Genomic DNA, 27,608 nt, shown 5'->3' with positions numbered 1-27,608 from the left:
AACCTACTTTCCCAAATTTAATCACCAGGCAATCCTTTACCAACAAGTAATAAATTAAGTGTTTTCAAAAACAGAGTTCACCTTCTACCCACACGTTAAGATGGCTTAACACAATGAAGACAAAAATAGAAAATTTAAAAACAAAACAAAAACCCAGAAAAGCAACAAAAAGATTCTACAGCAGAGCTTACAGTAGGAGTAAAAAAGTCTAATCAGAGCAATGTTTGAAGAAGTGTCCCAATATTTTTACAGAACGCTAGTGTCTGACTACATTGCTGAAAAGGCATCCATAAGATATGAAACAGTAAACTGCCCAGGTTAACAGTTCTGAATTTAACAGAAATGTAACTGGTTAATTATGGATAAAGTGAATGAAAAAGCACAGAATACAGTGTCCAAAAACCTGGCTTGAAAACTTAGCTGCATAACTAAAGTTCAAAGTCATAGTTTCCACCAATATTAAAATGGACCCCAACCTCCCTCTTGGGAATGTGAAGGCCGTTTAAGGCTGTGCAGCTCCAAGAAATTCTATTATTTAAAAAAGTCTTTTTACTGAATTTGTTACAATATTATTACTTCCGTTTTATGTTTTGGTTTTTTGGCCATGAGGCTTGTAGGATCTTAGCCCCCTGAGGAGGGATGGAACCCACACGTCCTGCACTGGAAAATGAAGTCTTAACCACTGGAACGACCAGGGAAGTCCCCAAGAAATTCTACTTTAAAATAATTCCCATACAAGAACTGTATCTTAGAATATGTGACAAAACAAACCCCTAGTCATGTTTCTCTAAAGCTATATAAATTGCACCAAATCACAAAATAAAAGCACTGTTTCCTATTGCAAAATTTCACCAATGTAATGGTGGGGAATAAAGCAACAACGCTAGAATACTGTCCCTATTAGAACCATAAGAATTTTAATAATGAGATTGTAAGATTTTTAGAAAAGAACACCTATATCAGAGAAGCTATATACTTCAGTATTTATAAGCACAGATTTATGAGCCAGACAAGCTGTCTTGATCCTATCTCTACCATTTACTAGGTGTGACCTTAACATCTGTGTTTGTTTCTTCAATATAAAATAACACCTATCTCTAAAAGCTATTATCACGTACTTTCACTTTTCGTATTGAAAGAATACCCTTTATAAACCAAACTCCTTTGACAAGAAGCTACAATAATACCACCTCACAGCCATGAAGATAGTTACTATTGAAAAGAAATAATAATTCAAAAAGATACATGTACCCTAATGTTCACTGCAGCATTATTTACAACAGCCAGGACGTTGAAGCAACCTAGATGTCCATCGACAGATGAAAGGATAAAGACGACGTGGTACATATATACAAAAGAATATTATTCGGCCATAACCCGACTGAAATTGAGTGATCTGAAGGGATGTGGAAGAACTTAGCGGCTGTCATACAGAGTGAAGAAGTCGGAAAGAGAACAACAAATACTGTATATCAACACACACAGAAAAACGATGCTGACGAACCTATGTGCATGTAGAGCATAAACTTGCAGGCAGAGCAGGTAAAGGAGACGCTGGGATAACGACATATGTGCATTACCACGTGTAAAAACAGCCAGCCAGCAAGAAGCCATCACACAGCGCAGAGGTCAGCCCAGGGGAAACACACTATGTATACATAGAGCTGGCTCACACTGCTGTACAGCAGAAATTAACACACTATTGCAAAGCAATTATACTGCAACTTTAAAATAAAAGGGAAAGAAAGGGAAAAGAACAAGCACATAGTGAGAATATGGAGAAATTGGAATTCTTGAATATTGTTGCTGGGAATGTAAAACTGTTCAGCTGCTATGGAAAATAAGATGGTAGTTACAATGTGCTCACCACAGTTTAGCTTCACCATCTTGCCTTGCCCTCACTCCCCTTTCCCTCTGTTAACCATTCATCTGTTAAGGAAAAGAAACTCAGACTCAGATTACATCATGGATGAAACTCAAGTTGCAAAAGGACAAATATTCTATGATTCCACTTTTAAGAGGTAGCTAGAGTGGACTAATTCATAAGTCAGAAAGTACAGTGGTGGAGACCAGGGGACTGAGGAATAGGGTGGGGGGGGATGGGGAGTTACCGTTTAATGGGTATCAGATTTTAGTTTTGCAAGGTGAAATTCTAGAGATGAATGGAGGCAATGATGGCTGTGTAACAGTATGAATGTACTTAACATCACTGAATTTTAACTGTACACTTAAAAATTCTTTATGTTATATATATTTTAAAATAAAACACACACACAAACAAATACTGTTTAAAAGCATGAAAGAGCACCAAAAGCCATCTGGATTTGCAAGACCAATATTCTGGAAAAAAGGCAAGTATATTGAGAAGAGTCCTATGTTTGCCTTCACTCATTCCCTTGGGTCATCTGTTGTTCTCACAATACTTGGGAGGCCACGCAGAAAGTCGGAGAAGCCAATGGCACCCCACTCCAGTACTCTTGCCTGGAAAATCCCATGGACAGAGGAGCCTGGTAGGCTGCAGTCCAAGGGGTCACTAAGAGTCAGACACGACTGAGCGATTTCACTTTCATGCACTGGAGAAGGAAATGGCAATCCGCTCCAGTGTTCTTGCCTGGAGAATCCCAGAGATGGTGGAGCCTGGTGGGCTGCCGTCTATGGGGTCGCAGAGAGTCAGACATGACTGAAGCAACTTAGCAGCAGCAAGCAGAAAGTCACAGGTGGAATGGCTATCAAGTAGCTAAGGGTTCCGAGGCAAAAGTTTAAAGAAAAGAACCAAAGTTGTGCAAGCAAACTTCATTGAGACATTTACTGACACATCATCTAAGCATGGATGAGACACCAAACTCCGAACAGAAAGCAGCACGGGCAGACTAAAGAGCTGATCAGAGACTTCTGCAGACCTGCAGCGGGGACAAGTCAGTATCATCTCGAGGCACAATAATGTGGAGATCAAACCGTCCACAACTCAGGCTTTTCACTGAGACACCAGAAGGGTTTTTTTCTGTGAGTAAAATATGGTCTGAAGAAAACAAAAAGGCAAACTAAAAATAGATCAACCGTAACAAAGCCTAAAAGCGAGTTCCATCTAGATTATGGTGATCTGCCCATACTGTGCCTGTCTGCCAGAAGAAAACTGCATTTCCTAAGAAGGAAGGTTATCATTACTCAGGGCCTCCACAAATTTTCATATACAATGTTGGAATAGTTAACAGGTCTGTCCCCAGCACAACAAAACAAACACCCCAGGATCCAATGTCTAAAAACTAGAAAAAGCCCCAGCAAGTCAAAGTACTCTATACTCAAACTATCCAGAAGTGTTTAAGAACAAACCAATGACAAACAAATAAATATAAGTAAACTGTAAGTCAAGGGTCTGTGTTGTAATCTCTAAATCCCTAAAACAATAATAAAAGCATATATAAATAATAGGTAATGGGGGAAGGGGGTATAGTAATAAAACATACTTGAGTCACCTAAAAGAAAGAAAACTGAAAGAAAAAAAATCAATAAAGAACAGATGAGACAAACAGAAAAAAGGAAACCACAGTAGGATGGTAAACATAACCCCAAATGTGTCGGTCATCACATTAAATGCAAAGGAACTACACGCTCCATTTTAAAAGCAAAGATAATCAGATGGGGTTAAAATGCATGTTACTATTGGGTACTTACAAGAGACACACCTTAAATATAAGCAGACAAAAAGGTGAAAAGCAAAGAGTGGGATGAAGTTTGCTAAGAAAACATTAATTATAAGAAAGCTCATATTAATATTAGACAAAGTAGTCTTTTAGCAGGGAGTATTACTAAAGATAAAGAAGGACATAATCCTAAATTTATATTCACTGTGTAACAAAACTTCAAAATATATAACCTAAAAGGAGAAATAAGACCCAAATCAAATCTGAAGATTTTAATATTTCTTGGTAGTTGATAGAACAGGCAGACAAAAAAATTAGTAAAGATGTAAGATCTGAACTTGATTAGTAAATCTGACCAACTGATATATACACAACACTTTCTCCAGCAACTGCAGATTGAAAAACTGAAATCAACTGAAATTAAAAACTTCTCTTCAAAGACATCATTAGGAAAAAAGACATGTCTAGAATGAAAGACAATATCTCACAATACATTTATTATTTGATGAAGTATTTTTATCCAGAACATACCAAGAACTCTCATAAATTTTTTAAAAAATCAGAAAACCCACATTAAAAAAAAAAGGGCAAGTGTGTAGTTTAATTTGTTATACATAAGTGTTCATCATTCAGTCATAGCTGACTCATTGTGACCCTATGGACTGTAGCCCGCCAGGATCCTCTGTCCATGGGATTCTCCAGGCAAGGATACTGGAGTGGGTTACCATTTCCTTCCTCCTGTTATAAAGTGCTTTTAAAAAAATTAAAAGAGGACTTCTGAATTAGTGGTTAGAATTTAACTGCTGTAACTACTACAGTATCTAATATTTTTGCTGAGTTTCTAACTATCTAGTAACAATGGTTTTAAATAACTTCTGATGACAATTAGGTATCTAAATCCTTAGAAAATCACTTCTTTAATGAGAATTTTACTATCAGATTCAAAATTAAAAAATGAGAAAAGGAACAGTGCTAAAATATCTAAATGTTTTCATAGCTTACACTTGGATCATTGATAAAAATCATTTTTCTTAAATTATAGGCTTGGGAAAACAGGATTATCTACCCAAATGCGATGTCCACATCATAAAACTGCCCCATGACAGAAGAAACTGGAAAAAGAAACCCAGTTGTTTAGAATAGTGTTTGACACATAATACACATTCACTGCATACCTGCTGAATTAATGACTTTATCCACATTAGCAACAAAGGTAAACGAATGTCAGCTGAACCCTGTGTAAATAAATTATCATAAACATGTAAGTGTGTGTATGAGTGCGTGTGGAGAAGTCTCCTTTATTGACAAAAGTTTCATCTTCCTTTCCTACACCAAGATATCTGTGCTCTATGAGCGCACCTCCACAGGACCTACCCATGATGGATTAATACCAGCTTGCCTCCCTCCTTAAACTCAATGTCATGGACTGCTACATCATCACTGCACACACACAAAAATAGTTCACAGGGTGTAAGTAATCAAAAGTGCTTATGGTTCTATTAATTTGCTGAAAGGGGAACTTTTTAAATGGATGGCAAGGAAGGAAATCCTAACTATCAAGCCCAATACGCTTAACCTTTACAGTATTTATGATGTTGCCCTGGTTTTATTTTACATAAAGGCCCAATACTCGGCTTCTGAACTAACCATAAAAAGATACCAAGGTATTATACTATCAGTCACAAATGCAAAAACTAGAGCACATATGGGGAACCTCTCTCGTACAGGCCCTTCTTGCAAAAGCAGTAAGTTAACGAAAAAAAAAAAAAAATTAAAAACTGTGAAGCTTAACAGCTCAAAAGCCACATCCTATTTCCTTCTAAGGTATCATTTTGAAAGCAGAGAAAGTACCGAGAAAACTTAAATGCTATTCTAGAATACAGCTGTTCTCAAACTTTTCTCAGTGCTCAATCTAGAACACAGTAAAGAAGAAGTATTTTTTGAATCTAAGAAGTACCAAAATCTACAAAAGAAAATGCAGACTCTCAAATTCTGTGATCTCCATGTTCTCATCCTATCTTCTGGTATCCAAGGACATACAAATCCTTGGTAGCTTTAGCAAACAGCTCATATTATCTCTCAACTTGGTTCCTTGATATCTATCACCTCTGATAACTGTAATTTTCATAATAACGACCAATTTGACACACTCCTTACAGATGCCTAAATTTCCATCTCCCACCTTATCAGGATTCCCTTCACCCACATATTGGGATGGACAGACTTTCAGCTTCCTCGTTAGAAGACCTCAAATATCTCTGGTATTAAAGGTCCTCTTTTTCCTCCCACCTCTCCCTGTGTACATTTCAACAGCTCCTCACTTCAGCTAGAACTTCATGTCTCCTGATCCCCAACACCAAATCCTTGTTTCCTGGGAACTTGTGATTCAATTGCCCGCTTCTTAAAACAGCACAGATTGACAATCAACGATTTTAACCATGCTACGATCTTAGAATTATTCCCCGTACCCAATAAGCCAAATTGAATTAGTAGTTTTTCCTTAGCTTTTGAATATTCTTCTCTGAGACTGCTAAGTCCCTCCAAACAAAGTATAAAGGCTACTGACTGCAGTCACTATACAAACTTTGTGCCAACTTACTTAAATTATCCCCTCCCAGTTACAGATGATCCACTTAGATGGCTGACCCAGCACAGGGGATATTCCAAACTTCCCTGTGTGTTAGTTTCCCATTGTTGCTGAACAAATGACCAGCTTCAGTACCTCATTTACTCTGTAACAGTTCCCGAGTTGAGAAGACTGAAAATAGTTTCACTAGGATAGATGACGATGTCAGCAGCACTGGTTCTTTCTGGAGGCTCTGAGGGGGTTTCACTTCCCAGTCTCTTTCACTCTCTAGTGGTCACTTGTATTCCTGAACTATAGCCCCTCTTCCATCTTCAAAGCGTATCACTCCAATCTCTGTGTCTGTCATCATATTCCCTTCTCTTATTCTGACCCTCCTGCAACTCTCTTATAAAGACCCTGCTGCAGGATAACCTAAGACAATTATCATCTCATGATCCTCAACCTCATCACCTCTGCAAAGTTCCTTCTGCTGTATATGGTGACAATCTCTAGGTTCCAGAGATTAGTCGTGGGCGTTATCTGGGAGTCCATTACTCAGCTTATCACATTCCTCAGTACCTCACATGCTTCTGCGACCAGTAACTGAGTGTCTCATGGTCTACTTTATTAAGGAGACCATCCTTGGCTTCTCTCCTCTTTACAAAGTTCTTCCTACATTCCACTTCACCTCTTCACCCATCCTAATGACTTTCCTAATAGCTCAAAGAAGCAGTGATCCACTGGTCAACTCTCCCCCCATAACTTTGAATTTATAGCTTCTAGTCTTTAAGGATAACCTCAATAGAACTGTATCTTTGTTATTTGTAAAAATGACTAGGAATATAGATAAATAAGTAAAAATATGAAAGTATCTTTGAAAATCATGACGAAGTTTTATGCAGAAAATTCTACTAACCTTCCATTAACCTTCCACACCACAATAGGAAATGCTTTCCTATTTCTTTTGACATGAATTCTAATTGCTCCAAAGTAAGCTACAGAATGCCATCCATACATTTGATTTCTCCCTTGATATAATAGCTATTTTATAGTTTACAGGGGGAGAAATACACGAATATTAATATACCTGTGCATTATTTTGATAATTAAAGCTATTATATAACCTATGACAAATTTTCTTCATAAAATTAAAAAACTGAAAAGCAAACATACTAAGTAGCCCCAAACCAATCTTAGAAGTTTAACATGTTAACTTTTTTTTAAAGAAAAGGATGAATTAAAAATAAAGCAGATTAAATACAGGTAAATTAAGTCTCAAATATTAGAAAAAGTATAGTGGCAGAATCACATGTTCCATTTTGAGATATGTGTACACTTTTCTTTCTAGAAAGCTGAACCTGCCAACAACAAAGTGTTCAGGGACAAATTTTGACCAATAGCTGCCTCCATGTAACCTGTTATTCCATTTTCACTTTCAAGAGTCAGTGTTTCCCACAGTATCTATACACTGAGGCTGGTGCAGCGCATTTTAGACACAGACCTCTCCCTGTCAGAATGAAAGTCAGCGAGCTGAGGAGCAGGAAGGCAGGAAGACACCGCATTTTAGACACAGACATCTCCCTGTCAGAGTAAAAGTCAGCGAGCCACGGAGGAGGAAGGCGGGGAGACAGCGCGTTTTAGACATGGACCTCTCCCTGTCAGAGTAAAGTCAGCGAGCTGAGGAGCAGGAAGGCGGGGAGACAGCGCAGCATCTGCTCTTCTCCCGTGAGCCTGAGTTCTAAAATTCCAACAGGCAGAGCTGGTATTCACAGGAAGAAGAATCTGCCTAGGTGTATGTCTTACCTAGCAGGTAAAGTGATCTGATAAGTCTGGAATGAGGGTAAAAGCTTCATAAAAAATAACGGAGATGTCAATATAAAAAAATTGGGGGGGGGGCAGTTTTTGGAAAATTAGAAGAATTTATCTTGATTGAAGCACTGGTTACACATGTGCATACATGTGTCAAAAATAACTTTGTACACTTTAGTTCTGCACATTTCAATGTTAACTGAAATTAATTATACTTTAATTTTTAAAAAACACTTATTTAATTAAGCCCAGAATACTACACATAAAAAGGCATAATTAAGCCCAGAATACTACACATAAAAAGGCAAAATGAAGAGAATGAAAGATGAAAGAATTACATCTATAGAATATGAAAACACATCATCATTTTAACCTCTTTCTAAATCTAAAATTTTGCATTTGTAATAAGCATTTTGAAAAAATGCACTATCTATTAACAAATGTGTATAGTAATTCTAAGATGTAGTGAGTGCCTAGGTTGTGCAGGAGGCTGTGCTAGGTGTTGGAGACAGAGCCGTGATACAAACACTGTCCCGTCCCCACCACTCCCAGTCCAGTCGAGCGAGGAAGCGAGGCTTTAAGCAATACTACAAAGGGAGTAGCGCTAGGTACAAAGAGAGCAGCTGGGGCCACGGGCAGTACAAAGCATGGAGCAAGGAAAGCTTACCAGAAATCTAAGCAAAGCCTTAAAGTAGGAACACATGACAAAGAGAGGAAACATTCTGGAAACATCTCCCAACAGAACACAGATGTGAATATTCCAAGATGAGAGAGAAGGATGAGAAAGAATCATGCACTTTAAAGTAATAATTCTAGGAACAATGTAAAAAAGAAGAGAGGGGAGCATGGTGAATGTTCTATGACTAGCTACTGAGAAATCTAAGTGCTCTGGTCTTGAGTGGCAGATATGAAAATAAGAAATTACACATTCTAGAGATATATGATGTAGGAAAAAAGGGAGAAGAAACTGACAAGAATAATTCCCAGGTTCCTGTCATGACCAAATGGAATCACACTGATTATGAGCTCACTTGGAAATGCCAAGTGTGAACTCTCTCTAGACAGTGAAGGGAGCCACCAGCTGGATCAAAGAATTTCTGAGTCTGAATCTCAGAGCGTGAGACTGGAGAGAGAAGGTAGGCGTCATGTGCACAAAGGCACTACAGAGAGTCAAGGGAAGTGAGCACCATGTACCAGGAGAGGGAAGCCTAAGGTGAGCCCCACGGATGGCTCTATTTTAAGGGGCAAGAAGAGAAAGAAGAGTGACTGAGAAGAAACAGAAAGGCAGAGGCATCCCAAGGGAGTACTTGATCGCAGAAACTAAGCACCCAACCATGCCAGAATAATAGTACTCAAGCGTGCCAATGCTGCTGGAAAATCAAGGCAAGTGAGGATTAGCAGTGAGCTTTGTTTTCAGAGATGTGCAGACAGGAGCAAGACAGAACAGAAGAGTTGAGGTAGAAGCATGACTGAAATATACTCAAAATGAACGGTGGTAGTTTAGTGGCTAAGTCGTATCTGACTCTTGCAACCCCATGGACTTGCCTACTAGGCTCCTCTGTGCATGGGATTTCCCAGGCAAGAATACTGGAGTGGTTTGCCATTTTTTCTTCCAGAGGATCTTACCGACTCAGGGACTGAATCTGTGTCTCCTACCTTGCAGGTAGATTCAAACCGATGAGAAAAGAGAGACACCAAGTATCAACACTATGAGATTTAGCTGTGAATAGTAATGGGAGATCCTAGGTGGCAGTGGAGGGGTCCAAGAGAAAATTTAGCGGGATATTATTCTGAGAAGGCGGAGAAAGTAGAGGGAAACTTGCAGACTCAGAGGCAAGAGATGAATACAGCTTCTACCTGATGCTTTCTCTTTCCCTGAAAGGCAGATGAGATTGTTTATTAACAGCAAGGGGACCAGCAGGATAGCAGGAGGCTTGAAGAGAAATAATTGTTTCAAAGTGGTAGAATGAGCTGACTAGAGACTTCTGGGCAGTGTGGAAGGTTGGTAGAGGAAGTTCATGAAAATGGACACATAGTACAAGGTTTCCCAAATAGGGTTTCTTCCAGCAGAAGCCCAAGGAAGGCAAGTGGCTGGGTTTATCCAGGGCTGTTACACTACCACATGGATTTGATGAAAAGATGAAGGGAAATATTACTACTAATTCTAACTGAACAAAATACTACAGTCCAGGCCATGTAAGTGCTTCACATGAAGGGCTCCTTTAAGCCTCATGGCTACTCTACCCATGAGTACAATATTATTTTCATTTTATAAATGAAGCTAAGGAATAATAATTAGTTCCTTGATTATGATAATTAGTTCCCTGACTACAGTCACATAACAGCTAGGATTCAAAGTCTGAGATTTCTTTTGTGCCCCCACCAACAGAAAATGCAGTGTGTGTGCTGAAATAAAATAGAAATTCTAAGAAATCACAGGGTATAAAGAAAGTATATATTATTTCAAAATACTCCTTTTATCAACAGAGCAATGGACTATAAAATCACAAGTGATTTTCTATCTCAGTGTCTGTGTTGAAACTCAAAGACTCAACAAATCTGGAACTTAAAGAAGACAGCAGTAAGTGAAGTCATTTCACATTTAAATCCTAAACATTATGATATGTTTTCACAGGCTACCTCATTTACCTCAAAATGTCCACATTAAGATAACTGTTGTGAAGAGGAAAATGAGGCTCAGAAAGGCTAAATAATCTGCTAAACCTTTTCCCAAAACCTGAAAAATGATGTAGCCCTTCTTTGATGCTCTTGCCAATTAGTTCAGTTCAGTCACTCAGTCATGTCCCACTCTTTGTGATCCCATGGACTGTAGCACTCCAGGCCTCCCTGTCCATCACCAACCCCCAGAGCTTACTCAAACTCATGTCCATAGCATCAGTAATGCCATCCAACCACCTCATCCTCGGCCACCCCCTTCCCTTCCCACATTCAATCTTTCCCAGCATCACAAATCCTGGGGTAATAGGCCTGATTGAATTCACTCAGCAGAACAGAAAACTTTATAGTTCTTTGATCTCACTGGAAATTCTTTTCAAAGACTGCCTCATTCTACCAACTAAAGAAACTAGGATCCACTCTCACCATTACAACTAATAATCAAAAACTAAAGAAACTGAAAATAAAAACTCCAAAGCAGAGAGTAAAATCTTGGAAGAAAATCATTAAGTCCTATTCCCAGACATAAGTTCAATTCCCAACCATAAACACTGAAGAAACAAGTTATTGGGCTTGATCACTCTGCAGACCCAATAATGAAGCTTGACGAATCTTTAATAATTGTATATTTTTAAAAAACCTGATAGTTTTTAATCTCCTTGAAAGCTATTAAACAATCCAGCTCAAGTCAATGTTTTCCTAACTGTTTTGATCAACAAGGTCTTTTTTTGAATGATTAAAAACAAAAAAGTTATACGTGAAAAAGGGAATACATATCTGAAGAATATATATACGTGTGTGTGTGTGTGTGTACATGTACACATATAAACACACATCCCTAGAGGAGGAAATGGCAACTCACTAGTATTCTTGCCTGGGCAATTCCATGGACAGAGGAGCCTAGGGGGCTACAGTCCATGGGGTCACAAAGGGTCAGACACGACTGAGCATACACATATACTATTGGGAGAGACAGATGGCAGCTATTAAGAGTACAGTTATTACAAAAAAAGTTGCATTAATACAGTATCTCCTGTAACTGAAAACATAAAGACATTAGGGTTAAAAATCTGCAAGAGAATATTTAGCTTTCATCTCTCATGTTGCCACTCAACTCCCCTTACTCAGGGATGGGCTTTTCAGTATTTCCCATATTGAAGCTTAAGTGCTAGATTACATCTTTTCCTTTCTAATCCTTAAGTATACGAACAACTAAGATTTTATTCATATAAGCTAAAGTTGGCCCTTATGATATAAACGGTATTAAAAAAAAGAAAAGTTTTCCACACTGAGTTGCACAATCTAACTAAATGTGACAGAAAAAATGACACTGTGTTTTGAAATGCTTAACTTAAAGGAAAAACAACAAAGCTCTACTTACCATATACATTAGTATGTCTCTAATCATCACCATAGCTGTCTGATGATCATTCCAAGCTTGATTTAGCGTTTGAAGAAAGTTGTTATTCAATGAATTTAGTACATCTTCTCGCACCTATTAACAGAAGGGTTCATTACAGTTTGTTTATACACCCAATGCACACTCATATGTATACATGCACATTATCTGTTCAACAAAATAATGAAGTGAACTCTTCAATTTTAAATCAAAGAAACATGTTACAGACCAGTAGAAGTAAGCTATAATATAACCTATATACAGATAACTAACAAAACACGTTTTGTACAGTCCAGACCAGTCTCTTGACCTCCAGAATCATAAAGCAACCTCCTGGGCATTTCTCAACCCTCCAATGATGTAACTTGTCAGCGTAAAATCCTAAAGACTTACAAAAGAACTACAAAGGTGCCACAGAACTGGTCCCAGGCTTTAGCACTCCAGCTAAACTTTCTACTACACTACCCCTCCCCCATCTTTGAAAAATGGTCAAAAACACTGACTTTGGAGTCAAACCACCTGGGCTTGAATACCAGTTCCCTGATTAGGAGTGCAACCTTGGGTAAATTATTTCATCACCATGCTTCAGGTTCCTCATATCTGAAACAGTATCCATTTTACAGGACTGTTTTAAGGACTGAATTACCACTTGAAATACACATAAGACAGTGCCTAACACTCAGCAAACATACAATGAGCATAAAATATACTAACTTAATGCACTCCAACTACCATGAAGCTGCGTACTGCAAACGTGCTCTGCCATCTCCGCTTAGTTCACACAGCTCACTCCCCTTCTTTTCTTCTACTCAAGTTTAACCTCCACAAAAAGGTCTTTCCTGACCATCCTATTTTAATAACAATACCTCTACTTCTTCACCCTATGCTTTATTTTTCCTCATAGTATTCGTCACTAATTACCAGTATATTACATATTTATCTGTTTACTATTGCTCTGTTGCAGCAAGGATTTTCTCTTCTTCATGTGTACCTCCCACATCTAGAACAGTGCCTGGCATATAAAAGACCCTTTATTTCATCGCCACCCTCCAATACCATGATTCACCTCCAACAAGGTAAGTTCTTTCACCATATCTGCCTTTGCATAAAGTTCCTTCCAGTCTGAAATACCCTTTAAAGGCAATTCTGATAAGACTTGAGGAATTTTTTCCCACAATCCACAAGTATATTCACACCTTCTCCAGTAACAGGTTACTGACCATTACTTCTTTCTGCTATGTTATCAGTCCAGTGGAAAAATTCTCTGACTAGGAAACAGAATCTAGACTCTGGTTTTAGCTTTGTCATGAAGTACTGCATCTGTCCTCTAAGCTCCTATGACACTTTGGGACGATTAATGCCAGTTTTTCAAATCCAACCAATCTTCCACGGTCCACCTCAACTCTCAGTAACTCCAGCCTAAAGAGACATAGTTTTTTTTAATCTCTAAACATTCTTTACCATAGATAATCTACAGCAGTGGTTTAACTTTTTCAGGCTGGGAACAAACTGAAGTCACAGTGCTTTCTGACACCTAAAACCCAAATTATAAACACGTGTATTAGAACTAGAATAAAGTGATTTTAACTGCCAAAGATTAAAACACACACACACACACACACACACACACACACTATTCTCAACACATGGGAGAGAAAGCAGAAGCTAAGAAAACTGTAATTTATTTTTTCTTACATGTAGAGGAAAAATAGTGGGAGATTTTACTGGTGGGACAATTAATCTATTCTACCAAACATCCAGTATGAAAACCACTAGTCTATACCACATAATTCAAAATTTTATTATATACTCTTGTTCACAAGACTCAGCTACTTGACTTTAAATATATCACCAAGAGATTACTCCATAAATATGTTGACAATATTAAAAGTGATAAACATCCATGTCAGTTGACAGTACTATGTTAAACACTTTCATGCAAAGTGGTAAAACATCATATTTCAAGTAATTAAGTCAACCACACATCATACGCAAGCTCCCATATGCTAAACAAACAAAAAACCCCAGCAAGCTGAAAATGTGCCTATTTACAAAATTCTTCATCAAGCTTCATATTCTTTCACTGACCCTCTAAACTCTGAGCAGCAATTAAATTAAAATCATGATAATACTAGAGAAACTGTATTATACATTCTGAAGACCAGAAAATCTAGAAATTAATCATTTGAAAGGATTTAAGTGAAAATATTCCCTTTGTTATAAAAGCAAGTTATATGTTAACTCTGTTTATAAAGTCATTCTGATATAAGAATGCAAAAATGTGCTTGGTATATTTGCTGAATAAATGAAAAATTTACCTATTAAATTTAAAAGTTATAAAATAAGGCATATTTTCTGTAACCACTAATTATACTCTAAAAATATATCAGCAAGTATAAGATACTGCCTTTCAACAAAATTAAAATGCAACCAACTAACACAGTGTGTTATAAATGATAACACTGCTTTATTTGCATTATACTTCAAAAAATTATCCTGACAGATCAGTAATAGTGAATTCTACTCAGCAGAAAGGAAGTTGCTATTAAGAGTTAATTTTGTTGTATTTATTTTTGAATGATCACACAGATATGACTAAAAGATGAAAGATAAATGCTCTTAAATATACTTGCTGCAATCATCTCTTATTCACATCACTCTGAGCAAGAAATTGTTCCTTTAAAACTATTTCAGAAAGTATCTTTGTACTCATATATGGAAAGTGAAAGATTTGTCCAAACATACAATAAAATGGTAGGAATGAGATGAAAATTTAATGTTTATGAAGATCAAAACAGGCTTTTTCAAGACTAAATTGGCATATAAAGCAAAACACGCATAAAATGACAAAACATTTAACCTTTATCTTACAAATTATTAACATAACAATACAGAAAGTTTGAAACAGAAAGTGGGGGATATGTAACATTATTAATCTCACACCAAAACCATAATTAGTTTCTGCACTAGCAAAGGCAAAGGGGAAGAAGGACCCTGAGATAAAGGTGGTATCAGAACCAAAGGGTCCTGCCAATCATATTGTGACCAGATCCATTATTTTAAAAATCTATATGAACATTATGCAGATGAAGAGCTGGAATGTGAAGAATGAGACGATGAAGAACAAGTTTAACAAGATCATGGAAGCTGAGAGCAGGATGATGTACCAGCTGTGACAAGAGGCTAAAGCAGTAGCTGAAAACTGATGACTATGCAAAGTATCTAGCCTTGCAAAGGATAAAGCAAGACACAGTAATTTAAAACAATAGACCACAAACCTGGCAAAGAGACAGAATCCTACAGAGACTAAGAGATTTCAATCAAGAGAATGAGAAGACCAGACAGACTGGAGGAAAATATTTAGAAAAGATACACACACCTGGTTCAATTCAATTCAGTCGCTCAGTCAAGCCCAGCTCTTTGAGACCCATGAACTGCAGCACGCTAGGCCTCCTTGTCCATCACCAACTCCTGGAGTCCACCCAAACCCATGTCCATTGAGTCGGTGATGCCATCTAACCATCTCATCCTCTGTCATCCCCTTCTCCTCCCTCCTTCAATCTTTCCCAGCATCAGGGTCTGTTTCAATGAGTCAGTTATTCGCATCAGGTGGCCAAAATATTGGAGTTTCAGCTTCAGCATCAGTCCTTCCAAAGAACACCCAGGACTGATCTCTTTTAGGATGGACTGGTTGGATCTCCTTGCAGTTCAAGGCACTCTCAAAAGTCTTCTCCAGCACCACAGTTCAAAAACATCAATTCTTCTGCACTCAGCTTTCTTTATAGTCCAACTTTCACATCCATACATGACCACTGGAAAAACCATAGCCTTGACTAGACGGACCTTTGTTGGCAAAGTAATGTCTCTGCTTTTTAATATGCTGTCTAGGTTGGTCCTAACTTTCCTTCCAAGGAGTAAGCAATACACTTGATAAAGGACTGTTAATCAAAATACACGAAGAATTTCTAAAACTCGGCAGTAAGAAAATAAACAATTCAACTTTTAAATCTGGCAAGACCTGGACATCTCACCAAAAAGATACTCAGATAGCAAATAGGCATATAAGAAGATGTTCAATGTCTGAATTAAAATAATGGTATGCCACCACACATCTATTAGAATGGCCAAAATCCCAAACAAGGACAACACCAAATTTGGTAAGGATGCAAAGCAATAGGAACGAACACTCAATCACTGCTGGGAGGGATACAAAATGATACAGCCACTTGGGAAGACAGTGGCAGTTTCTTACAAAACTAGACATACTCTTACTATGTGATCCAGAAAATTATGCTTCCCAGAGTAAATACCGAAGGAGTTGACAACATATGTCGACATAAAATCCCCCACACTAATGTTTATAGAAGCTTTACCTGTCACTGCCAAAACCCGGAAGCAAGGAAGATGCCGTTCAGTAGGTGAATAAACAAACTGCGGTACATCCAGACAATGGAATATCACTCAGCACTAGAAAGAAATGTGCAATCAAGCCCATGGAAAAAAAAAAAAAGATGCAGAAGAACCTTAAATACATACTACAACATGAAAGAAGTCAATCTGAAAAGGTTACGTACGATACGATTCCAATCACATGGCATTCTGGAAAAGGCATAACTTTAAGAGACTGTAGAAAAGATCAGTGGTTGCCAGGGCTTAGAGTGAAAGGAAAAATGAATATGCAGAGTACAGAAGATTTTTAGGGCAGCGAAAACATTCTGTATGCTATTGTAATGGTATTTCATTAAACAGTTGCCAAGACGCATAGAATAAACACCCCCAAGAATAAACATCATGTAAATGATGGGACTGTGGGTGATAATGATAAGCCAGTGTTCCAAGTTCAATACTGTAACAACTGCACCACTCTGGCAGGGATGCTTGTGGTGGGGGAGACTGTACATGTGTCAGTGGGCATATAGGAAATCTCTATACCTTTTGCTCAATTTTGCTGTGAATCAAAAACTGCTTTAAAAAAGAGAGTCTATTTTAAAAGGCTTCTCTGGTAGCTCAGATGGTAAAGAATCTACCTGCAATGCAGGAGAACCGGGTCAGGAATATCCCCTTAAGAAGGAAACAGCAACCCACTCCAACATTCTTGTCTGGAGAACTCCATGCACAGAAGAACCTGGCTGGCCACAGTTTCATGAGGCCGCACAGTTGAACACAACCGAGTGACTAACACACATACACAAAGTCGGGGGCCCACACAGGATCTAAGAGAAAGAGAATCTTGGGTATTCTTGTTTTTAAAGAGCTACCCAGGTGATTCTGATATAACAGCCAGGATTAGGGGCCCTTTAACTTTAAGAGCTAAAACAGCCATTTTTGTTCCTTCCCTTTGCAAAAGTTCCTCAATATGAATGTTTATAGTAATAATAATAATAATAATAATAATAATCATACTATATGTGGTTCTAAGTTCTGATTTTCTTAGGCCATTGTTAACATTCAACATCAACCTTTACTTTAAGAGACAAATTTCTTGCTGTATCATTTCACTTCCAAAACACCACAATAATTCAAAGAAAAAGGGTATAGCAGAATGAAATGTAAGAAAAAAAAATGTCATCTGAGATTAAACAGTTTTCAACCTAACACCAAAAGCATGAGGTATAAAAGAAAAAAAAAAATGATAAAATGAGCTCCATCAAAACTGAAATTTTTTGTTCTGCAAGTATTCTTAAAAGAATAAAAAGACAAACTATTGACAGGGAGAAAGTATCAAATGACTTGTACCAAGAATAAAAAAAACAACAAACCCAAACTCTTACAACTCAATAAAGAAAGCAAACAGAATTTTTAAATGGGAAAAAGACTTGAACAGACACTCAACCAAGTAAGATATAAAAAGGCAATGTGGCACATGAAAAGATGTTCACCAACATGAGGTAGGAAGGAAAGGCAAATTAAAAGCATGATGAGATACCACTACCCACATACATCAGAATGGCTACAATACTTGGCTACAATACTGACGGTACCAAGTGCTGGCAAAGATTCTGAACAGCTAAAACTTTCATACACTGCTAGCAGCAATACAAAATGGCACAATCCCACCAGCAAACAGTCTAGCAGTAACTTATGAAGTTAAATATACAATTACCATATGACCCAGCAATCCCACACCTAGGAATTTATCCTAGAGAAAGGAAAACCTGTATCCACACAAAAACTTGCAGAAAAATGTTCACAGCAACTCTATTCACAACCAGAAGAAACTATACAACCCAAATGTCTTGCAATAAATAAATAGGTAAATGGATAAGCAAACTGATACACTGATAACAAGAGAGTATCATCCAGCAACAACAAGGAACAAACTATTGATATACACAACAGACTGGCTCAATTGCAAAATAATTATGTGAATGACAGAAGTTAGTCTCAAAGGCTACAAACTGTATGATTCCATTTATACAACATTATTGACAAAACAAAACTACACTGACAGATCAGTGGTTGCCAAGTATTAAGGGTGGAAGAAGGATGTGACTACAAAGGAAAACCAGAAATGTTGGGGGGCTGAAGGATATTCCATACTGACTGTGACAGCAATTATACAAACCTATACATGGGTTAAAATTCACAGAATTGTACATGAAATTAAAAGGATAATTTTATTGTATATTTATTTTTTAAAACTTGCAATATTTATGTTCTCAAATTGGGTCCTGTTTCATTATTGTATTATTAACATAAGCTATGATGCCACAGAATGCTCAAACTACCACACAATTGCACTCATCTCACATGCTAGCAAAGTAATGCTCAAAATTCTCCAAGCCAGGCTTCAGCAATACGTGCACCGTGAACTTCCTGATGTTCAAGCTGGTTTTAGAAAAGGCAGAGGAATCAGAGATCAAATTGCCAACACCCGCCGGATCATCAAAAAAGCAAGAGAGTTCCAGAAAAACATCTATTTCTGCTTTAATGACTATGCCAAACCCTTTGACTGTGTGGATCACAATAAACTGTGGAAAATTCTGAAAGAGATGGAATACCAGACCACCACACCTGCCTCTTGAAGAAATTTACATGCAGGTCAGGAAACAACACTTAGAACTGGACATGGAACAACAGACTGGTTCCAAATAGGAAAAGGAGTACATCAAGGCTGTATACTGTCATCCTGCTTATTTAACTTACATGCAGAGTACATCATGAGAAACACTGGGCTGGAAGAAGCACAAGCTGGAATCAAGATTGCCGGGAGAAATATCAATCACCTCAGATATGCAGATGACACCACCCTTATGGCAGAAAGTGAAGAGGAACTAAAAAGCCTCTTGATGAAAGTGAAAGTAGAGAGTGAAAGAGTTGGCTTAAAGCTCAACATTCAGAAAACGAAGATCATGGCATCTGGTCCCATCACTTTATGGGAAATAGATGGGCAAACAGTGGAAACAGCGTCAGACTTTATTTTTGGGGGCTCCAAAATCACTGCAGATGGTGACTGCAGCCATGAAATTAAAAGACGCTTACTCCTTGGAAGAAAAGTTATGATCAATCTAGATAGCATATTCAAAAGCAGAGACATTACTTTGCCAACAAACGTCCGTCTAGTTAAGGCTATGGTTTTTCCAGTAGTCATGTTATGGATGTGAGAGTTGGACTGTGAAGAAAGCTGAGTGCCAAAGAATTGATGCTTCTGAACTGTGGTGTTGGAGAAGATTCTTGAGAGTCCCTTGGACTGCAAGGAGATCCAACCAGTCCATCCTAAAGGAGATCAGTCCTGGGTGTTCTTTGGAAGGAATGATGCTAAAGCTGAAACTCCAGTACTTTGGCCACCTTATGTGAAGAGTTGACTCACTGAAAAGACCCTGATGCTGGGAGGGACCGGGGGCAGGAGGAGAGGGGATGACAGAGGATGAGATGGCTGGATGGCATCACCAACTCGATTGACGTGATTTGAGTGAACTCCAGGAGTTGGTGATGGACAGGGAGGCCTGGCGTGCTCCGATTCATGGGGTCACAAAGAATCGGACACGACTGAGCGAATGAACTGAACTGATGATGCCACAATCATTATTCATAAAAGCAACCTGAATGCCAACAATGAAGAATCATTATTTTGAGTACACCAAACTTTACAGAGGCCTCTTCAATAATTCAAATGAACATACTACATTCTCCATTTCCGTGAACAGAGCTTTCCTTGTCCTTTTCATTACACCCTCAGTGAAGATTAAAGTGGATTAGTAAATCAAAACAAAGCCTTTATTTTTCAATGCCATAATAATGTAAGTTCACTGTGTTCAATGATAAACTGACATCCAAGTTGTAAGAAATACATTCTTAAATCAATCAGATTACTGGCGAAGGTATGAAAGTGGAAAGGGTAATGACAGGAGAGGGCAGCAGGTAGGAGCATGAGTGGGAGCTGAAAGGACTGACAAGCAGGCTGCCCTTGGGCCAGCAGCTCATGGCTAGAGAGTTGAAGGATTATTAATAGTCTACACATTAACTTCCCACCCTGTAACACACACACACACACACACACATTTATTCTTCATCATTAATTAAAACTTTTTCACCCTCTAAGGTTTAAATGCCTGGAGCAAATCCCAGCAAGCCAATCCTAATATCTAGGTAACACCAAGAAATTTTATCATCTAAAAGTAGTAATTAAGATTTTAATTCTCAACTTTACTGAAACAAGAACTAAGCCATATAATTAATGATGATATGGACTACTGAAAAGGACTTTCTGCTTTAAAAAATCTTCAAACTCGGGACAAAACTTAATTCCAATAGAGATAAACCTCTGAAAAATACAGACATTTGTATTTGGGATTATTTTCCATGGAAATATATACCATGTATTAAAGACATCAAAAGATACATGAACAATATGGTGCATGTGCTAAAAAAAAAAAAAGAGAGAGAAAACATTTAAGGGTACCATGAAAACACTATCATGTTAAGAGGTGTGACTTCTTAGAAATCTGTAGCATTTCAGTGTTCACTCAGGAGCTAAACAATCAAATTTGTATTCGCAGACAGTTACCGAGGGCAATTACAAAGACTTTGAACAAGTTACTTAACCTATACATTCTGTAGTTTCTCTTCCTGGAATATGACAGGTTGATCAGATCAATGGCACTCATGCAATGCCTTAGAACCATTTCAGGGTGGGCTCTTTCCCCTAATTAATATGATTTATACCGGTTTTGTGTGATTTTAAAAGTAGGGTTTTCCACTGTTTTAAAAATACAGGCATACCTTGAAGATACCATGGTTCTGATTCCAAACCACTGCAACAAACCAAGCACTGCAACAAATCAAGTCACAAAGATTTTTTCTGTTAAAGCGAGTCTCACGAATTTTTTGGTTTCCTAGTGCATGTAAAATTTACGTTTACATTACACAGTAGGCTATTAAGTGGGCAATAGTAGTACATCTAAATAAACAGTGCATAGAGCAGGCGTGAAGAGATAGCCCACATCCAAGGTACGAGAAACCCAAGTAAGACAGTAGGTGTTGCAAGAGGGTATCAAAGGGCAGACACACTGAAATCATACTCTCGGAAAACCAGTCAATCTGATTACACACACCACAGCCTTGTCTAACTCAATGAAACTAAGCCATGCCCGTGGGGCAACCCAAGACGGGCAGGTCATGGTGGAGAGGTCTGACAGAATGTGGTCCACTGGAGAAGGGAATGGCAAACCACTTCAGTATTCTTGCCTTGAGAACCCCATGAACAGTATGAAAAGGCAAAGGATAGGATACTGAAAGAGGAACTCCCCAGGTCAGTAGGTGCCCAATATGCTACTGGAGATCAGTGGAGGAATAACTCCAGAAAGAATGAAGGGATGGAGCCAAAGCAAAAACAATACCCAGCTGTGTATGTGACGGTGATAGAAGCAAGGTCCGATGCTATAAAGAGCAATATTGCATAGGAACCTGGAATGTTACGTCCATGAATCAAGGCAAATTGGAAGTGGTCAAAAGGAGATGGAAAGAGTGAATGCCAACATTCTAGGAAATCAGCGAACTAAAAATGGACTGGAATGGGTGAATTTAACTCAGACGACCCTTATATCTACTACTGCGGGCAGGAATCCCTTAGAAGAAATGGAGTGGCCATCACGGTCAACAAAGAGAGTCTGAAATGCAGTACTTGGATGCAATCTCAAAAATGACAGAATGATCTCTGTTTGTTTCCAAGGCAGACCATTCAATAACACAGTTATCTAAGTCTATGCCCCAACCAGTAATGCTGAAGAAGTTGAAGTTGAACGGTTCTATGACGACCTACAAGACTTTCTAGAACTAACACCAGAAAAAGATGTTCTTTTCATTATAGGGGACTGGAATGCAAAAGTAAGAAGCCAAGAAACACCTGGAGTTACAGGCAAATTTGGCCTTGGAATGCGGAATGAAGCAGGGCAAAAGCTAATATAGTTTTGCCAAGAAAACGTACTGGTCATAGTAAACACCCTCTTCCAACAACACAAGAGAAGACTACACATGGACATCACCAGATGGTCAACACCGAAATCAGACTGATTATATTCTTTGCAGCCACAGATGGAGAAGCTCTATACAGTCAGCAAAAACAAAACCGGGAGCTGACTGTGACTCAGATCACGAGCTCCTTACTGCCAAATTCAGACTTAAATTGAAGAAAGTAGGGAAAATCACTAGACCATTCAGGTACGACCTAAATCAAATTTCTTATGATTATACAGTGGAAGTGAAAAACAGATTTAAGGGACTAGATCTGATAGATAAGAGTGCCTGTTGAACTATGGACGGAGGTTCGTGACATTGTACAGGAGACAGGGATCAAGACCAAGTAAAATGGCTGTCTGGGGAGGCCTTACAAATAGCTGTGAAAAGAAGAGAAGTGAAAAGCAAAGGAGAAAAGGAAAGATACAAACATCTGAATGCAGAGTTCCAAAGAATAGCAAGAGGAGATAAGAAAGCCTTTCTCAGTGATCAATGCAAAGAAATAGAGGAAAACAACAGAATGGGAAAGGTTAGAGATCTCTTCAAGAAAATTAGAGATACCAAGGGAATATTTCATGCAAAGATGGGCTCGATAAAGGACAGAAATGGTCTGGACCTAACGGAAGCAGAAGATATTAAGAAGAGGTGGCAAGAATACACAGAAGAACTGTACAAAAAAGATCTTCATGACCCAGATAATCACGATGGTATCATCACTCACCTAGAGCCAGACATCCTGGAATGTGAAGTCAAGTGGGCCTTAGAAAGCAGAGGTGATGGAATTCCCATTGAGCTATTTCAAATCCTGAAAGATGATGCTATAAAAGTGCTGTACTCAATATGCCAGCAAATGTGGAAAATTCAGCAGTGGCCATAGGACTGCAAAAGGTCAGTTTTCATTTCAATCCCTAAGAAAGGCAATGCCAAAGAATGCTCAGACTACTGCACAATTGCACTCATCTCACATGCTAGTAAAGTAATGCTCAAAATTCTCCAAGCCAGGCTTCAGCAGTATGTGAACTGTGTACTTCCAGATGTTCAAGCTGGTTTTAGAAAAGGCAGAGGAATCAGAGATCAAATTGCCAACATCTGCCGGATCAACGAAAAAGCAAGAAAGTTCCAGAAAAACATTTCTGCTTTATTGACTATGCCAAAGCCTTTGACTGTGTGGATCACAATAAACTGTGGAAAATTCTGAAAGAGATGGAATACCAGACCACCTGACCTGCCTCTTGAGAAACCTACATGCAAGTCAGGAAGCAACAGTTAGAACTGGACATGGAACAACAGACTGGTTCCAAATAGGAAAAGGAGTACATCAAGGCTGTATACTGTCATCCTGCTTATTTAACTTATATGCAGAATACATCATGAAAAACACTGGGCTGGAGGAAGCACAAGCTGGAATCAAGATTGCCAGGAGAAATATCAATCATCTCAGATATGCAGATGACACCACCCTTATGGCAGAAAGTGAAGAGGAACTCAAAAGCCTCTTGATGAAAGTGAAAGTAGAGAGTGAAAGAGTTGGCTTAAAGCTCAACATTCAGAAAACGAAGATCATGGCATCTGGTCCCATCACTTCATGGCAAATAGATGGGCAAACAGTGGAAACAGTGTCAGACTTTATATTTTTGGGCTCCAAAATCACTGCAGATGGTGACTGCAGCCATGACATTAAAAGACGCTTACTACCTAGATAGCATATTCAAAAGCAGAGACATTACTTTGCTAACAAAGGTCCATCTTGTCAAGGCTATGGTTTTTCCAGTAGTCATGTTATGGATGTGAGAGTTGGACTGTGAAGAAAGCTGAGCGCTGAAGAATTGATGCTTTTGAACTGTGGTGTTGGAGCAGACTCTTGAGAGTCCCTTGGACTGCAAGGAGATCCAACCAGTCCATTCTGAAGGAGATCAGCCCTGGGTGTTCTTTGGATGGAATGATGCTAAAGCTGAAACTCCAGTACTTTGGCCATCTCATGTGAAGAGCTGACTCATTGGAAAAGACTCTGATGCTGGGAGGGACTGGGGGCAGGAGGAGAAGGGGACAACAGAGGATGAGATGGCTGGATGGCATTACCGACTCGATGGACATGATTTTAGTGAACTCCAGGAGTTGGTGATGGACAGGGAGGCCTGGCATGCTGCGATTCATGGGGTCGCAAAGAGTCAGACGTGACTCAGCAACTGAACTGATCTTAATTTAAAAATATTTTGTAGCAAATAAAAGCTAACCATCATCTGAGTCATCAAGGTGTTATAATCTTATTGCTGGTGAAGATCTTGCCAAGGTGTTGATAGCTGCTGACTGATCAGGGGTGGCTGGTGAATGCTGGGATGGCTTTGCAATTTCTTCAAATAAGATGACAATGAAGTGTGTCACATGAATAAAGTCTTCCTTTCAAGAATGATTTCTCTGCAGCATGCAACACTGTTTCACAGCATTTTACGAACAGTAAGAAGTGGAGTCAGTCCTTTCAAACCTGCTTCATCAACTAAGTTAATGTTAAATCCTTTTGTGTCATGTCAACAGCCTTGACAGTATCTGTACCAGAAGTACATTTCATCTTGCTTCCCTTGTAGCTCAGACAGTAAAGAATCTGCCTGTGATTCCGGCGATGCAGGAGATGTGGGTTCAACCCCTGGGTCGGGAAGATTCCCCTGGAGAAGGAATGACAACCCACTCCAGTATTCTTGCCTGGAGAACGCCATGGACAAAGCAGCCTGGTAGGTTACAGTCTTTGGGGTCACAAAGAGTTGGACACAACTGAACGACTAACACACTTTAAGGTTCCAATTGTAATTCTAGTTTTTTCTGCTATTTGCACATCTGAAGTTACTTATTCTACACTGTGAGCCCTTCAAAGTAATCCAAGGAGTTAACTTCTTCCAAACTTGTGTCCATATGGTATTTTGACCTCTTCCCACCTATCAGGAATGTTCATCAGAAACCCGCTGAAGACGGTTGCCATAAACCCTCAATTTGTAAAAAATGCATTTATCTGCTAGGTGTAGTAAAGCAAAAGCACAATAAAACAAGGTGTGCCTGAGACTGACAGGCTCACTGGATACTCGCTAAGTACCTCTTTCTTGGCTCTAAATTCCAAAACATACTGCTTGTTTCACCTGATGAAACCAAGTATTTACAAAAATAGGCAACATTTACCATGATCAAAAATAGCATTGAAGTTCTCACAGCATTTGAATTTTTCAGAGCCCTGCATATATAATCTGGGAACTTATCATTTTACAAATTTTACCAGTTATATAAATCCTATTTTTCCAAAAAATGGGCTACCCTGGTGGCTCAATAGGTGAAGAATTCACCTGCAATGCGGGAGTCACAGGATATGCAGGTTCGATCCCTGGGTCAAGGATATTCCCTGGAGGAGGAAATGGAAACCCACTCCAGTATTCTTGCCTGGAGAATTCCATAGACAAAGGAGCCTGGTGGGCTACAGTCCAAAGAGTCACAGTCAGACACAGCTAAGCAGGCAGGCAGGGATTTCCTATGTCATTAAAAAATAATTCCTGAAGATCTCAAAATATGAAATGATGTGATATAAACCTATCAATAAACGTGGCTTAATATATAAGTGAATTTCAACAGAAGCCAAGCCATGAAGTGTAGAAGATATCTCTCCTGATCTGACACATCCTTTGAAAAACGCTTCACAGCTCTTCCCCTTATGCAAAGATTCTTGATTTAAAAGATTACATGGTAAATAAAGGCAGCACAGGAATACAGATGCTAAAAACCCCATCTGCCTGATTCAAATCATAGAGCCAATGTTAGGTAGATGTGTGACCCTGAGCGACTTCATTTGTGTGGAAGTGATAGTGTGTGTCAGTCGCTCAGTCATGTTCGACTCTTTGTGACCCCATGGACTGTAGCCAGCCAGGCTCCTCTGTCCATGGGATTCTCCAGGCCAGAATACTTGAATAGGTACCTGTTCCCTTCTGCAGAAGATCCTTCCAAACCAAGAATCAAACCCAGGTCTCCCGCACTGCAGGCAGATTCTTTACCGAGCCACCAGGGAAGCCTAAGAACACTGCAGTGGACAGGCTATCCCTTCTCCAGCGGATCTTCCCAACCCAGGAATCGAACTGGGGTTTCCTGCATGGCAGGTTGATCCTTTACCAACTGAACTACCAGGGAAACCTTCATTTGTTTATCAGTTTTTATAAAATAGCACTTACTTCAAGGAGTTATTTTGTGGATAAAATGAGCCAACATGCATAAAATACTTAGAACAGTGCCCAGCCCACATTAAATGCCACATAAGCATTTGCTTCCATTAAAATATTACTTGTTACATTATTTATAACATTAATTGAATCTTGCTACTGAGAGTGTCGTCTGCACAGAGTAGAATTATGGTCAATATCCTCATCATCACAGTCATCATCTGTAAGCTTGACCCACTGAATCATAATCTGCATTTTAACAACATGCTCAGAAAATTTTCTGAAACAACACAAACACACATACATATATATTCACATATTTTATACACTACTGATTCTCAACTCTCAATTTCCACTTGATTACTGCTTTCTTTCCTTTCTTTTAAAGAACAAAATCTCTCCATAACTAGAAAGAATTACTTTACTTCATATTTTGAGGAGTTCATAATGCAGCCAACCTCCATTAAATCTGATGAATAGATGTAGCTAATTCATAATACATAACAACCTTAAGACTTTTGTATTTCAAAGCAAACTTCTACTAAAGGTTGCTGTTGTTTAGTCGACCAATCGTGTCCAACTCTTTGCAAACCCATAGTCTGCAGTATGCCAGGCCTCCCTGTCCCTCAGCATCTCCAAGAGTTTGCCCAAGTTCATGTCCATTCCATCAGTGATGCCTTCCAGCCGTCTCATCCTCTGATGCCCTCTTCTCCTGCCCTCAATCTTTTCCAGCATCAGGGACTTTTCCAGTGAACCTGCTGCTTGCATCAGATGACCAAAACAGTGGAGCTTCAGTTTTAGTGTCAGTTCTTTCAACAAGTATTCAGGGCTGATTTTCCTTAAGAGTGACTGGTTTGATCTTGCTGTCCTAGGCA

The 27,608-nt window shown here is 38.8% G+C and overlaps 1 protein-coding gene across 2 annotated transcripts in view; it reads right to left on the bottom strand.

The window, feature by feature from the left end:
* The window catches only part of CUL3 (cullin 3), a 107,556-nt gene that overhangs the window by 39,583 nt on the left and 40,365 nt on the right, over positions 1 to 27,608 (bottom strand). For both annotated transcript variants that reach the window (XM_018058895.1, XM_018058897.1), the window contains one exon: positions 12,074 to 12,187. In XM_018058895.1, the coding sequence (XP_017914384.1) occupies positions 12,074 to 12,187 (114 nt within the window). The remainder of the gene's footprint in view (positions 1 to 12,073; positions 12,188 to 27,608) is intronic.

Source organism: Capra hircus, chromosome 2 (assembly GCF_001704415.2).
Source record: "Capra hircus breed San Clemente chromosome 2, ASM170441v1, whole genome shotgun sequence".
In the NCBI taxonomy this organism is placed as follows: Eukaryota; Metazoa; Chordata; class Mammalia; order Artiodactyla; family Bovidae; genus Capra; species Capra hircus.
The sequence above is the reverse complement of the archived record's forward strand: the minus strand, read 5'-3'. Positions and strand labels throughout refer to the sequence as shown.